A 16635-nucleotide genomic window follows, 5' to 3' on the forward strand; every position below is an offset into this window, starting at 1 on the left:
CTCAGTATCTTGGATTGAGATCTCTATAGCAATTCGATATCAGGCTGGACTAGTTGAAGCCTACAGCTGAATATCATACATCTATATAAATTTTATTGTCCATTTATAGAATAGCATTATCGGAAGATACTTTCTTTCCGACGACAATCTGCTAGAATTAGTATACACCTTATGATCCATCTAGAAGTTTGCAACAAACATGGCTATATGACAAATTCACTTCCATGATGAAACAGAAAGTTGCGATTGAAATAGCGAAAGTACTCACATAAATCAAACTCTAGCATCCACTCTCGATAGGCTCCATCCGAAGAAGCGGATACTCAGTGAATCTTACCATGCAATAGTATCTTACTAAATCCATTCCCAGTCCAATATATCCATAATATTGTCTCCTCAATTGAGTAGCGCACTTAATAAATAATAAATTGCTCTCCGGCCAAAGATCTGCAATCAACCCTCCTCTCCACTTCCATTTCCGTTCACTGCCTTAGGAAATATTTTTTCTCGGACTTGAATGAAGAAACAGAATCGAATACGTAAATACGTAAAGGCCAACTTGGAAAATGGCCTACTGTATAGCCAATTTGACCGACTAATTGTACAAACGTCGATGGCAAGTAAATTAGCTTTTCTCATTTTTAATTATGTAGCCTTTGTACTAGCTCCTCTCATTCACTATGCGGATACAGATAGGAATATGCGTATGTCTGCGAATAGAAAGAAGAGCCCAAGTGGAAAACCTAAATTAGATTGGAGAAATTTACGTAAATCGACAGTCAAGACGGGAAGGAAAACTGAAGTATATTTTTTCCGAAGTGACGTGAACCCGGCACCACTCTCTGGAATATTACGGGATGCATAAGTAATGCTGAAATAAAATAAATTTTTGGATTTTGATTCCTGGAGTGTTCATAAATAAATAAAGATACCGTGCGTAATCTTCAAATGTTTTTATATTTATTGTATTCGGTTCATTTTTGAGCTCATATTGAATAAACTTTTATTGGATAACTGATCACCCGCTGATTTCAATTGCGGGTCGAGTTCTAAGTTCGTTTGTCTGCTATTCCCGTCACAGCAGATACTTTAATCTTCTTGAATGGAAAATATATGTACCAGTTGTGCGGTGTTTGTTACTAAAAATACATATACGGTATGGTCTGAGTCTCTGAACTCTTAATAGGAACCCAAATATTCAACGAAAAAATGTTTAGACAAAAGCAACTTATATTGGAATATACAACCTATATTCATTTCAACAAAGCTCTAGCATGGAGGAGTACAGGAATTCCTTCAAAGCTGGTATCATTTTCCATATTGACTACTTCCTTGCATTTTTACTTTGGAGGATCTAGAGAATTCAGGGGATGAGGAAGCAATCTGTACTTCATTAGTGGGGCATCGGATGGTAGTAGCGCTCTTCACTGCAGATCACCCTATTGATGTTAAAGCTACTTACTCCAGAGTACGGCTACAACAAGCTGCTTCACCGCCAAAACAACTCTTTATGTCCAGGCTGGCTCATTCTGCTTCTTCTGATAATACTCTTCGCTACATCAGGATTAAAACCAGTTCGTTTCCGCCCCCTTTCTTGGCTTTGAAGCTGGCGAAAAATGACACCTCTGTTGGTATGATAGTTTCAAGATGACGTATCCCTACAAACTAGACCCCGTCACCCAACCTTCGTTTGACCAGGGAAGGGAAGGAAAAAACAATGAAGTTTCCGCCTTATATAGCTCCTGATGCTCATCATCTTGCATTTGAATTCGATGTTCCAATCGCTCGCCTCAACTTTCATGCTCCTCCGCGATCCTGCTAAACTTAACCTTCCCATTCTTATTCCCTTAACATCCGATCAAGCCCTCGATTACTCCTAAACCACCCTAACTAATCTGGTTAGGGTTCCTTTTTCTCTTAAGGCACTGCATTCTCCATTGAGATTTATAAAAAGCTCCGTCAATTCGTCCGAAACTACGCTAATTTTGTTAACTTAAAATCCTTGCGAACTTCAACTGAGTCACAATTCTAGAAAGGAATGTCTGCTCAGCGTCGAAGTTGCATTAGTAGGAAAAGCTTCAAACCCATTTAGTATCTAATCTACAACATTTTTAAGCTCGCGTACCCCTTCCGCGTTTTCATTAAGTTTACAAACTTCTCTGCTAATTCGCCTCAATTATCGTGTCACTTTTTTCTTCGATGTATAATTCCTCTCATCTCCCCTTCCGCTCCTGGATTTCGCCTGTTCTGTATCTTCAACAATATCCGTCCTTGTTCCTTCCTTAATCAAGTAAATCATATGTAAATTTAAGGTTAGTGGTACCTGGGTCCGAAAATCTCCCTAACCTAGTTTTGCTAAAAACAAATCAATACATTTCACTAGGCTGTGGAAAGAGGCCCTCACTATAACTAAACGGAAAAGTCCTGATCATACACTCGCCCAAAACTCCCATTCATTTCGTTGCTCTCCTCATATTCGAAAATCCTTGAGAGATATATCAACGACTGATTGACTGCTTGCTTTGATCACCTTATCTAACTAAAGAGTAAACACCTACTAAACCTCACCAACTTCATAATCAAAAATCTAAATTTGCCGCGGAAGATATACGATACTTTTCCTGTATTCTCTAAGGCTTTTGACTCTGTAAATCACATATTATTTTTTTCCTATGCCTCACTTCCTACCTCTTTGCATACCCCGCCCCTATTCCAAGTAACATCAAAGTTTGGCGCTGCCACTAGCAAAAACAACGCAATCCGGACATAAAAATACTCCGATGGTTTCCTGTCCATTGATACGAATAGGAAGACTGTGATGGCCTGCCATATTAAGAATAATACGTGAGGTCCGCGATGAGAAAGCAAGCAGATGTCATGAACCGAGTGGAAGTTTCTATGAAAAAATCCTCCGGGCAAAGTGACAGGAAGCAGAAAGAAAGATTATTTGTGATAAGCTTATTTTAGTTTAGTGAGGCTCACTATAGTATCCCCTAAAATCGCCTATTTAATGGTCTCCTGCCTGCGGCGTTAGCACGCTATTGCGAATCTGTGAAGATCATCCAGACACAAAGATCCTTCGTCGAAGGAAACCTTACCGAGGTTTTTTCGTCTGAACAACATCAAAACTGCCGACGACGTGCATTTCTCAAAGACTTTCGCATACTGTCAGGAATTCAAGCATCTCTATTTGACGGGGGCATGAATCCTTGCAATTTTACACTTCAGAGTAGACTTGACAGTTGATGGCATAATGCCAAATGCTGGCTCTGGTCCTACGATTGGGAGTCCAGACTTTTGGCGAGCCAGTCTGTCAGCTTCCTGATTACCAGCGATGTTCTAGTGCGCTGGCACCCACATCAGGAAAGTTATTTGCAATAAAATGCGTAGTGTAAATTCGCTAGAAAAATTGCCGAAAACTGAATTTAAAGTCTCATTTAAGCCACGTTCTTTCCACGTAGAATAAAAGTAATTATCACCGCTATCCAGACTGTTTCCACTCTATCAGCAGATTGTTGCTTCAGACCTGAATGCCTACCTCTTCATTGAAATAGTCCGTGGCTTATTTGAGCCATTAATGGTATTTTTCATGATGGAAAAAATAAAAGAAAACTTTGGCAAAGCTATTTCGAAATAGATCAATAGAAATCAATATCTTGCAATAGTCAATCATCGGAAAATCCTAACACTCTACACCAGCTGCCTGCACAAATGTCTATCCATAATTGAATTCAATCCTATTACATACGAGGAAATCGGGGAAATCGACCTAATCAAATGACTAGGCAAATGATAATTTCTCCACAAAACATTCTTCTCTTGAAAAGACGAACAGTCTTGTAGAACTTTTTCTGGTACTTTCGTCCTACCTTTCCCGGCCAAAGAGATCAAAGATCAGTACTGCATCGTCAATAGGAATTCCCAAACCTAATTAAACACTCAGTTGACCATATACCTGTCGTCCTAAAATTGGGCTTTTTCCTACCATTATGACTTATGGTAACTATTCAATACGTTAATCTAACACAGAATCACCAGCTTCGCTAGATCCTTAGTTGGAGTTGGCAGATCCAAAAACCCCTTTCCTGAGTATACTCATGCCGTGCCAAGGGCTCATCCTACCAACTATGCAATTTTAGTTTTCGTTGCAGAACTGCAAAAAATTTCTTCACACCCAATCGAATGACCTTAGTTATCCCTTCCATATCCACCAGGAATGCTTTCAACGAGCAAGTTCTTTTTTGTATAATTAGCATGCCAGCATGCTACGTATTTAAATATGCTAGCATGCAACCAAATGCATTTCTGCCTAGCCAATCGATACCGACAATCGAGAAGCATTTAGATATGTAATGTAATTTAGCTACGAATGTGCTCTGCACTATTCGCATGCAGCAAGGCAGCATGAGTTATTTACTCTAGTTTTGTTTGACCGCAACCAGTGATGCGAAACAAAGGATTCGCTAATTTGCTTCTGTCTCGCGCAACCTCGCGAACATGTGACCGCTAAAGAAAGGATCTTTTTTTACGGAACGACTTAGAATTTAGACCAGCTCCAACAAGCATTCCAATGAGTGTGAAGCAGAGTTGGGCAAAATCATACTCAATGATTATGCAATTACAAATTTTATGACTACATGATTGTAAAATTATCAATTTTGAATAAATTATAGCAAAGTAGAAGGTAGCGGAGAGAGAAAGGGTAACTACCAACACCAATATTATATGTTATTTATGATTAAAAAGGTAAATTGAGTCAAGTGGACCGCACGGATCAGAATAGGAGAAAATTTTTGAGATGTGAGGGGTGTAATATCGACTAAGCGGGAAATCTCCGCGGAAGATAATATCAATGCTATCTGCCGAGTTCGATTACTGAACTACTAGAGTCTAAAAAGAATATCGACGCTCAATAAAAGACCGTAGGAGTTCGGCGTTTCGCACAGGGAGATGCGGTTTTCCTAGTTCCAGCACACATATCGGTCAAGGATTTACAGCAAAAGGGGTTGCATGCAGGCGAAGTGATAAAGTTTCTTTTTTTTTTTTTTTCCTTCTGCTTCTTTATTCTTTCGGTTGACGACAGCGGCAGGGGGAACCAGCAACTGTCGTCATTTAAGTTAATTTGTTGAACGTTACGATCGTAATAGAAGAAATTGCGATTGGGTCTACTAGCTCATTTTGTGACGGGAATAACGTAGACCAACAAACCAATATGCACTTATGAGAATTTCCTGAATCTTCTCTTTTTCTTTAACATTTGTCTCGTCCACAAGCGAGGTCAGCTCGTCGTGATCGGTCGCGTTATTTTGTTCTGTCAGTAGTAGTATACCCTTAGTATCATACCGTATCATGTATTCCTCATTAACAACTGCGAGACGTCGGTTGAGGGTGTGATCCCTCGTGGCTCTTTCTTCTCGATGACGACACATCTCCGGCTTTGCAGGCGCATTTTCCAATTATTACTACACGTACTTTTCCGATAGATCCTCTTAATTAATATTTCAGGTGCTGCGGGAGTCCTAATGCACCATATTAAGGACACGTAAAATTATGTCAATCACATAAGAGGGACTGAAGTATTCAAAAGGATTCCCCACCCCATCCCACAAAATTCCTAAAACTTGCTGGTAAAGAAAGAGATGCCAATGTGTTTCGACGGGACGCTTTAGTGGAGCTGTACCTAGGAAGGAAGGAAAAGACGAATACAAATAATACGATTCTACATCGAATCCACAAATTATTACTTTCTCTCTCTTCTCAATTTAATAATTCACATAAAACGACCCCCACCACCCATTTGTAATGACAAAGCTTTATATAATTTAGGCAAATTATATTAGAGTTTTTACTTACACCTGAAGACAGGGCGCCCTGTCTGGGAATAATTGGTTTCTCATTTTTGATACACGGACTCTCTTTTTGAACAAAGCACCTGCTTCGTCCAAGATAGAGGCAGCTAGCTGGTCGCATCTACTATAGGAACACTATGACGTAATCTAAAAACCAGGTGTCTCCGTCGCTGTCCCCTTGTATTATTAATATCTTTACCCTTTCTTGTTAACAATCTGCATCTGATCCCATTGTTTGATAAAGATGCAGATCAAAAGTAACCACATCACTAAACACCTTTTGGGAAACGCTTTTATAGCCATCCAGTAAATAGAGTCAACAACAAGAAAAACATTCTCTTATTGCATTTTTCTCATGAATTAAGAAAATCAGGTTTACATTTGCGATACTTTTAATTGTGCACTTGGAACAAAATGGCATCTTGCCAGATATTTTTCTACGCTGCTTATACGCTATAAAATCGGGGTTAATCGGAGTGATTTATTAAATTTTTTGGTGTCGCTCTCATTTTTGCAAATCTGATGCAAACCTATTTATTACTACGTCGCGGATTACTATAGTCATATCGGTGCCAGAAGCGAAAATTTATGGAATAACTATTACATTGCATTCCTAACGCTATATGTTTAATGAATGAGTGGAAACCCAGATCCTTTCATCGGAACCTTCAAACTTTTACATCTTTGCACAATTGGCAGAGACTCCAGGAATCAGAATTTGAAATGACCAACATGTCAAATTAGCTATATATAGTAATATCACCGCCTACGCATCTATTTTGATACTCTCCTTGACGATTCTGAGGTAGTGGATTCCGCTGTATGATTTAGCCAGCAAAGATGTAGCCATCCTTTCTTAATTAACTCGTGGCCTCAAAGTAAAAGATACAATAGTCAAAATAGCATCTGGTTGGTACTTTTGGTTTTTCTATCCAGCAACAAATGGTTATAATAAAAATATTAATCGTTTGCGCAACCATCCATATTTGATCAGGGCCTGGAAGTAGAGCACCTCATTCAATACCGCAACGGTACACTACAGTACACTGTAGGAGACAATATGGTATTACGCTCGCCCGAGATTATCACCTTGATTTGACTCAGGTACTCATTCTCAGCTGAATCAACTGGTATCCGACATCCCGTCACGATAACAAATCCCTCTGCCACCAGTGAGACTTGAACCGGTACCTTCCGCTACGACAGCCCAGCGCTCAAACCACTTGAACCCTCCGGACAAATAGTTATGTACGAATATATTCACCTCGGTCACCTTTTATCAGCGAATTTCTTTGATAGATTAGTGATTCCAACGACTGGATAGCGAAGAAATTCTTGAGTGGCAAACCAGACTCAAAAGACTGCAATACGCTTACCACTTGATCCGAATGGAAGAAGAAAGGCCTGCTCGGAAAGTCTATATATGGTAGAAAAAGACGAGCTAGTTACTAATTTGCGTGAATCGATGGGGTATGTCAGGATAAGAAAAAATTGTTAAGAGCAAAGAACAAGGCAGCCTTGACACGAAATCCTGGACTTGCCAGTCGGAAATGAATAAAGTCAGGTTTAATACCTCAAAATTGTTTTCTCTGAAAGAACACCTGCCTCGCCTTCAAGGAGAGTATGAAAAACAATTTGTGCATCAAGCTCAACGCGCGACTGTTAGGTATCTAGCTTTATTAAAGAAGCCAGCAATTCGGGTACAGATAACCTAAAGAAATGCACTTGAATTTCGCTTGAAATCGACTCATGCTCCATTCGTAGGATATATCCCCTGCGGGGCCCCATGTATGCACAGAAAAAAAGGGTAGGATCTGAATTCTGGATTTATACGACCTACGTATTATATATAGTATGTCGCCTGTTGACACCTTTGTAGAGTAAGGGGTATCCACATAGTCTCTTTCATTCGTTATTATTTTTCAGATCCGGTCGCCACCTCAACTAACCGTCGCTGTTGTCCTATGACATTTATATTTACTGACAAAACACAATCTGAACAAGGCACAGTATTTCTTTAAGCCTGAAGTAATCCTTTTCTCTTCTTCATTTACAGGCACCGGAACATTTGGCCGGGTTTGCTTATGCAAAGACAAACAAACAGACACATTCGGTGCCATGAAAATTCTAACAATGACAGATGTAATTCGGTTAAAACAGGTGGAACATGTTAAAAATGAAAAAAATATTTTAGCTGAAGTCGACCATCCATTCATTGTTAATATGTAAGTATCTCAATTTACACATACATTTCACCAACATTTCCATTAACGAGACATCATGGCGGCCAATTTGAATTCTCATGTCTAATATAAATGTTTCATATTTTTTAACGCCAGAAATATAGTGCTAATGATGAAAATTTCTAAAATTTTTCTGCATGAAAATCTTATTTTATAGGCTATGGTCAACAAAAGATGATTGCTGTCTGTATATGCTGTTCGAGTACGTATGTGGCGGTGAATTGTTTACATATTTAAGGAATGCTGGCCGATTTAGTGCGTCGGCAGGTATGTTTTGGTTTTCATCAATATATTGTAATATTATTTATACGTAGTAATGAAATATGAGGATCTGGACAATATCTGGGAAAATACCAATTGAAAAGTGATGATAAAATTTTGATTAATGGTAATTAGTTATGCGGAAATGTCCCATATCACCTAAGCTAAGTTATTGACCTTCAGTTCCGAAATCCCTAACAAAAAAAAATGTCCAAGCGAATTATTTGACATAGTATACAAAATCAGAACTGACTTTAACTTACAAAAAAATGATAACCGACGGTTTCGTCCTAGGCTGAGGTAACTCAACAGATGGTGCCTCACATCTGTCTTAGGAGCACCATAACTTAAAGTGGTGGCCAGATGTTGATTGCTTCTTTATACACATAACATGTATTCAAAAATACAACCAGAGCGCCAGAAAAACCGGGGGAATTACCCAATACAAGGTGTCCATAGACCAAAAAAGCAGACGACAGTTCCTCCCCATTAGGTCCGCTCTCAGTCAAATGGATACCGTTTAGAACTACCTGACATTCCCTAAAACTAGATTACAAAATATACATTTTACTACGATTGGAAAGGACAATCTATAACATTTACTTTTCAATATCTATCTTGTTTAAATGTTGGTCCAATTTTGGACTATGCGCTTGAAAATAGCACTTAGTATTTCATAGAAAACGTCTAATGTTGACTTCTAAAGTGCCAATTGAAGCTGGTCTACCACTTTACATCATAGGTTTTACATAACTCCAAAGAAAATGGTCTAAAGGAGTGATATCGCATGGTTTTGTCGGCCACTGTATCGAGCCAAAACTTGAAATTAAGCGACCACTAACATGATTTCCCAATAAGTTCCCCGTAACTCACGCTGTATGCCGATTAACGTTCTTTGATTTAAATCAAAATTTATGAAGATCACGAGTTTCATTATCAGATAGTAAGCAATCCAATATAATAGCTCGATAGTGACACCATTGACAGTTATGTTCTGCCTGGCCAAATTTTTGATGGAGTATGGACCAATGACTTCACCGACCCATAACCACACCAATCCGTTATTTTGTGGATATAATCCAACTTTTTGATGCCCTTCAGGTTGTTCATTAACCCAAATGCGGTAATTTGATTGACCAACGTGAATTCACTAACGATGGCGTCACTGTCTGTCATTGAGTCAGAAATGCACCGATGATGCACGAAAAATCATTTTAACTAAACGTTGATTTACGTTGGGCAGCTCAACAATTTGGAGACGTTGGTGTACCGTCAGCCTGCATGATTATTTGCCAAAGAATATTGAATAAAAGTGACACAACAGTTTGGCACAAGCCACGCGTGATTTGTGCGCGCTGCCGAGGACTTATCCCTAAGGCAACTCAGGTTCAGAACAGGGAAATCCACAGTGGATACTATTATGGAGGTGGTAGATGCGGTTCATCAAGCCGAGGCCCACAGCCGATTTCGACGGATAGTGCTCCTCATAACGCTTGATGTCAGAAATGCCTTCAATTCCGTAAGATAGACAGATATACTATGCACATTAGAAAACTCATTTCACCTGCTAAGCTATCTCTTGTGGGTATTGAGGGATTATCTGAAAGACCGTTCCCTGCTCTATGAGACGCTAGAGGGCCAAAGGAGGTACAGGGATCCATCCTAGGGCCGCACCTCTGAAACACTTCTTATGATAGACTGCTGAGACTCGATGTGCCCGAAGAGTCCTGCCTGGTCGGTGATATTGATGCGACGGGTAAGGGGATGGATGACTGCTCACGATTTCAATCTTGCGCTGAAAAAAAAACTGTAGTCATCTTGACCAGAAAGAGAATCGCGACCCTGCGTCCCATATCGATCGCTGAGCTTCTTTGAACAAATCAAAGCAGCAGCGGACAGGGCTGCAGCTGGTATCCTGGCCTTGAGTCGGCTAATGACGAATGTTGGGGCCCTTATATCTACTAGGAGGCGTCTCCTTATGGGAGCAACGCAGTCGGTTCTGCTCTATGGCGCGGAGGCTGGGGCTGATGCCCTTGACAAGGAGGTGCATCGTAAGCGCCGTGCTCAAGTGCTGTGGCAGAGAGCATTGCGGGTGGCGTCTGCTTATCGCACCGTTTCCGAACCAGCTGTGATGGTGATCACAGGAGTGCTCCTTGCCAAGGAGCGCAAAGCTACCTACCACCGTAAGGGCGACAACTTAAGAGAGGTGGTTGCCCGTGGTGCAGAGACTGCGCGGCTCATCGACAATTTAGACCAGTGGTTGAACCGAACGCACGGTAAGATGGATTACTTCCTTACGCAACTTCTACGCGGGGATGGAGGTTTCCAGTGTTGCCTGCACAGGATTGGAAAAGCGCGATCTCCTGATTGTGTGTTCTGTAATGGAGTGGCGGAAGAGGCAGAAAACACACCTTTTTCTCTTGCGAGAGGTGGGACTGCTTTCGTCAGCCGCTTTATGCAGACACAGGGGAGCTCGCTCCAGAGAACATTGTCAGAGAAATGCTGAAAAGCGCTAGCAGCTGCAATCGTATTGTGCATTATGTTCGGGCTCTTCTTATTGCGAAGAAGATTGACCTCGACCTCGTAGCTGAACTGATAACTCCCTTCCTCCCCTCCTATTGGTGAAAGGAATTCCCTGACTTTAAGCCGGGAGAGCGGGAGGGCTAGCCCGAAGTAATGTGTCAAACGATTCGAGGTTAGTTCTCTGATGACAGGGAGGTGTTTAGTTGATAGTTCGATAGCGTACTGTTGTGGGAGTCCAATACTACTGCAACTGCTTTGCGGATGTGCTTAAAAATATCTATGTTTTACCAGCTATGCAACCAGGTATAACAATCTAGGGTTTTATTTAAACTCATAGAAAAAACTTAGCTTCTTATGCTACGAAAATAGTGGCGCTTATTTAATCTAATTCATTCTTTGAACTTAGATAACTAAATAAAACAATAGATGAGTACAAAATAACATTTATTTAACTTTTATGTTCAAATTTCATTTCAACATGTTCACCTCTGTTTTACATACACTTTCGCACTCTTTTCCGAAGTTCACTTTTTACACCGGTTATCGAAGTCCTCCTTATTTCATTCGCCGCATTAATTGTTCTTTCTTTCAGAACTTCAAATCATGAAATTGGGTTGGGAAGGAGACGCCGCGAAAATGTTAGATTTCTGCAGATTTGTGCTAAATGCTGATGTGGAAGAACCGAATTTCCTCAAATTAATATTGTGGACTGATGAATCAAAATTTGATAAAGATGGGATTACGAATTACCACAACGCTCACGATTGGGCCTCAAAAGAACAAGGGAATCCCAATAAGAAGAGAGTAAGGGGGGTAGATTCAGTGTTAATGTGTGGATAGGCATCATTTCTAATCATTTGATTGAGTCTTACTTTCTCCCTGATAATTTAAATGGCGAAGACTACGAATATTTCCTGAGAGGTGACCTAGACGACTTACTAGAGGATCTCCTACTCAATCTACTTCGAGACATGTGCAGCATAGTGATTGCTCTGTGCATTTTACGAGAAGTGTGTGTGCTGGACACAAATTATCCCAACAAATGGATTGGACGATGTTGGGCCAGGTAGAAGTTCAGACCTAACCCCCCATGGATTTATGTGTGGGGGCGCACAAAGAACCTCGTGTGTAATGAGCCCAACCCAATTTCATCAGTTGAAGTTCTGAAAGAAAAAAATAATTAATGCGGCCAATGAAATAAGAAAGACTTTGAAAACCGGTGTAGTAAAAAGTAGACTTCGCAAAAGAGTGTGCAAAACATAGTTCGACATGTTGAACACGAACGTAAAAGTTAAATAAATGTTATTTTGTACTCATCTATTGTTTTATTTAGCTATCTAAATTCAAAGGATAAATTAGATTAAATAAGCGCCACTATTTTTAATTCCTATGTAGCATAAGAAGCTAAGTTTTTTCTATGAGTTCAAATAAAACCCTAGATTGTTATATCTTGTCGCATAGCTGATAAAGCGTAGATATTTTTAGGCATATCCGCAAAGCAGTTGCCATATTTTTTTCTATCTCGAGTCAATGCTATCAGTCAATGGAGAACTGCGTAATGAAATTGTTTCACGCATTAACGCAACCTGGATGAAGTGGCATTCCCCAACTGGTGTTCTTTGTGATCGACGTATCAACGCACGTCCCAAATCTAAAATTTACTGCAATGTCGTCCGTCTGCCGCTCTCTATAGTTCTGAATGTTGGCCGACTATAAAGGACAATGAACAGTGTCTTGCGGTAATGGGAACGAAGATGTTGCATTGCACTGGTGGCGTGACACGTTTTGATCACGTCTGAAATGAGAATATCCGCGATCGATATGGGTTTGCATCGATCGTGGAAAAACTGCAAGAGAAGCGTTTTCGATGGCGTGATCACGTAATTCACGCTAACGAGAATTCAATGACCAGTATTGGTCTGAATATCGAAGTCAACGGTAAGCAACCAAAAAGTCGGCCAAAACAATGGTGGCTTGATACACTGGATGAGGATTTAAAGGTCTCGCGATTACATCCTGATCAGACATTTGATCAAACAAAATGACGAAACCGATCACGACGAGCCGACCCCGCGAGTGCACGATAGCTCCGTGTCACATAGTTAAAAATTCCATTGACCTTTTTTTTAGGAAACAATTTAAATAAATTATTTGATGGAAACCCCTGTATTGATAATAGTCAACCTCATCCGCTTCATACTCTTTAAGTTAACTTAATTAAGTTAAGTTTAATATTATTAGCAAATGCCAATAATTCAACTAACATCAAATATAAAAAAGGGCTAGGGAGAATTAGATTCTTCTCTTAGATTATTCTCGTTAATTATGACGTCAGCATCTTATTTGCATGGCTTTGAAAGCAGTAAATTCGCGTGAAATTGCTAAGTTTATATAGGAAATATTGTCCTCTATGCTGGTACAAATTTCGGAAGTCCTAGGATGAATTTAAGGGGGGTTTTTTAGTAAATTTCTAAAAAGTAGTAATATACTATTAGTAAGTTTATTTGAGCAGATATTGGAATGGGACATATTTTGAGGCCTAGATTTCATCTAAGCGCACCACCCTGATTTTTTTTTCGGATTTTTAGGTTGAGTAGTTTCCGAAAATGCGTCCTGTCTCACTTTAAATGCGTACATTTTGACTCCTTACTCACGCACTTTGCAATTCACGCCAAAACTAATGTCAGTTTCGGAAAGTACAAATTTAGACCTTTCAATTGATACCCTACAAAACTATATCCGGTGACAAACTCCATCTAAATTTATGCCACTCACTGTATGCGTGGGATTTCATAGTTCCCATCCGTCCAGCAAATTTCGTTTGGATCGGTTTAGCCGTTTTGGAGAAAAATGCGTGTGACAGACAGACAGACCGATTTTAATAAGGTTTTGTTTTACACAAAACCTTAAAAATGATAATAATAAGAGTCACATATTTCAAAATATCTAATTCAATGTACGAAAAATCTGCCATTTTGGGATAGGGTGTTTCATAGTGAAGGGTGGGGGGTTTCATAGTGAATGGCGTTTCATCTAGGACCTAGGTCGACTTATCCTGTACCCCTGTATAATTCTTAGGTGAAGAACTCGGTGGATTAATCGGTGCTGTAAAGTCAATAGTATCTACTACACACTGTTCTTAGTTCTTCTTCCAAACTATTTCTTGAGTTGTGTAGTTCTTTGGACATCTAGATTCTAGATTCTCAACCAAAAATTTGATGATGATATAAACCCAACAGTGGCAAAAATATATATCACACCAAATTCTATCGACTCGTAACATGGAAGCAACCCCCACGCCTGACCACACGCTTCCACGTTCTTAATTCAACTCCGACGGTTGTTATTGTCCCCAAGACCGCGTTTCTGCATCACATGTTCGAGCAAGGCAGCCTTGGCATTCAGACCCGGCAGACTAAATTATGTTCAATTTCATCATTATTTACTTCTAAAAGAAAAATCCAATGTAGAAACCAGGACTGACAAGAGAACATTATAGAATTTTCCCAAAGCTTATTTTCATTTATTTATTTATTTAACCTGATATCGATTTTTCTCAGAACTCTGCAGAATTCTGTTTGGAATACTTATATAACCTCTGAAAATGACTAAGGTTAAAATAATTATAGTTTGTTATTTTCTTGTACATTTCCAATTGTGCATGCATTTAACAATCAACATTCAAAATCATTTCATACAATCGTAAAATAACAATAAAATTCGCAAACATTTCACTTTTATTCGTCATGAATCATTGTACTCGCACGTTTCAACCTTAACAAGTTTAGTGATCCAATATTTATTATCCTTTGTCAATAGTGGCTTTATTCGCAGCATCTGCTTGCATGTAGGCACATATACTTATCTGCATTTATACTTTATATTTCTTTCCCCCGAAAATAAACTTGACAGTCAATTTACCGAAAAACCGGAGTAAATCCCTCATATGTAAATCTAGCCTTGACTCACTAATTCATCGGATTTGATTTTCAATTTAACACGGGCATTGGCAAATGATAAATTCAATACCGTTCCACTGATTTATTATTCAAAATAACGTGTCATCGCACCGATTTTACAAACCATTTGGTTCCGCCATGTTAAGACCTAGAAGTTTATAATTTTTCAATATGTAGCCAGGTTAAGAAAATATATACATTTTCAAATGGAAATGGGCCCGTTTATGTATCTGTTTACCATTTTGGCGTACTTTCTTGGAAAACGTATCGAAAATGTGGCGTAATTAATTCACAACATTAATTTTGAGGATTTGCTTGATAGCAGTACCTTCGCATTTAACTAAATCGAAATTAGATACTTTTGTTTATGAGGAACGCTATAAATAGCTCTCCGTAAGGATATTCACCGCAAAAACATATTTTTTTATACTTTCAAAAACATTTTCGTTTACTACTAAGCCATAAAAAGTGTAATTCTAGATAAAATATCTAGTACAAGAGGCAAACCCATCCTCGTAGGTCATCTGCTCCAGATATGCAAATTGCGGTGAACCTATCCCGGTGATATCTCCTCCGCTCTGGAGAGATACCAACAATCACCAGTTTAATGCGAGCCTGTCCTCAGTTAATATTCTGGACCGTGGCTCGCATTGAATTTCAAATAGCTTAACTTTGCACTGGAAAACAATCTGAAAAATAAATGCTTTATCGGAAGCACCCAAATTAAAGTAGAACAATCCTAATGCGAGTATTGAGCTAAAAATCCACTTTTATAACAAAACAGCATTAATGGAATTGAATCACGTAGTAAACGCGAAATATAACAACGAGCACTTGAAAACATCTTTATTTCCCGTGCTGGATGTGGAAATAGATTTTAATTACGTTGGTCATTTTGATTGGTGATTTGATTGCATGTGCGTATTTTTAAATTTATGTCAGTGAGTATAGTGTTCCACAGCTAACAATTGGAATCAGTGCACTAATTTTTTTGGCTCCCGTTTGATGTGCGGCTAAACGAGCTAAAAAAAAATGAATTATGATTGCATTCTCCATTCCTTACCACATTAACTGGCCAATTTATTAAAATATTCAACATTTTAAGTTGATTCAAAAAAATTTGAGGTCGCCCACTGCTGGTCACTGCGGCTACTCTTCATCTGGCAGAAACCGCCTTAATCATCAACTCGATCATTGTTCTTACATTCTACACTTATTTTTAGAGCTTTCTCGAAACTAGTTCAGCATTTCTTTCTTTCTTTCTGTAATCCCAGAATGTAAAATTATTTTTTTAGATTTCAAGAAAATCCAATGAAGGCGTCGAACTCTGGTCTTTCCTGCCAATTTACAAGCACGTGATTTTGGAGTATTATTTTCGCCCACATTGTTCTCTGGAAGAATTTCTAACATCCAAATGAATGTGGACGGTCTAACTTTGGAATTGAAAGATCTCCAAAATTGATTAAGATATTTTTGGTAAGAACCAGTGCAAGATGCATTTTGGATGCGGATAAGTCAATGATCGCATCACAATATTGTTAGCGAAATTATTATTGCATCAATCCAAGAAATTTAACAACGGAAAATGAAGAAAAATAATAACAACCTATTAATGCTCTTCGAAACAATGAGCTGAGAAAGTATTTTTGAATACACGTGCGTACATTACCAAATTAATTTTGAAAACAAACCAAGGTAACAAAGGATTGGGTAAATGGAAAAATAGCTTTTACATTTTTCATGATTGAAATAAAAGTTTGTAAACGGGAAAACTTGCGAATGGAAATCAAAATGCCAGCC

General features: G+C 39.0%; 1 protein-coding gene across 5 annotated transcripts in view; it reads left to right on the forward strand.

Annotated features, from left to right (window-relative positions):
* Window positions 1-16635, forward strand: part of LOC119648992 (cAMP-dependent protein kinase catalytic subunit 3) — a 98582-nt gene that overhangs the window by 57828 nt on the left and 24119 nt on the right. For all 5 annotated transcript variants that reach the window (XM_038050919.1, XM_038050920.1, XM_038050918.1 and 2 more), the window contains exons 3-4: window positions 7906-8074; window positions 8250-8359. In XM_038050919.1, the coding sequence (XP_037906847.1) occupies window positions 7906-8074; window positions 8250-8359 (279 nt within the window). The remainder of the gene's footprint in view (window positions 1-7905; window positions 8075-8249; window positions 8360-16635) is intronic.

Source organism: Hermetia illucens, chromosome 2 (genome assembly GCF_905115235.1).
Source record: "Hermetia illucens chromosome 2, iHerIll2.2.curated.20191125, whole genome shotgun sequence".
Classification (NCBI taxonomy): Eukaryota; Metazoa; Arthropoda; class Insecta; order Diptera; family Stratiomyidae; genus Hermetia; species Hermetia illucens.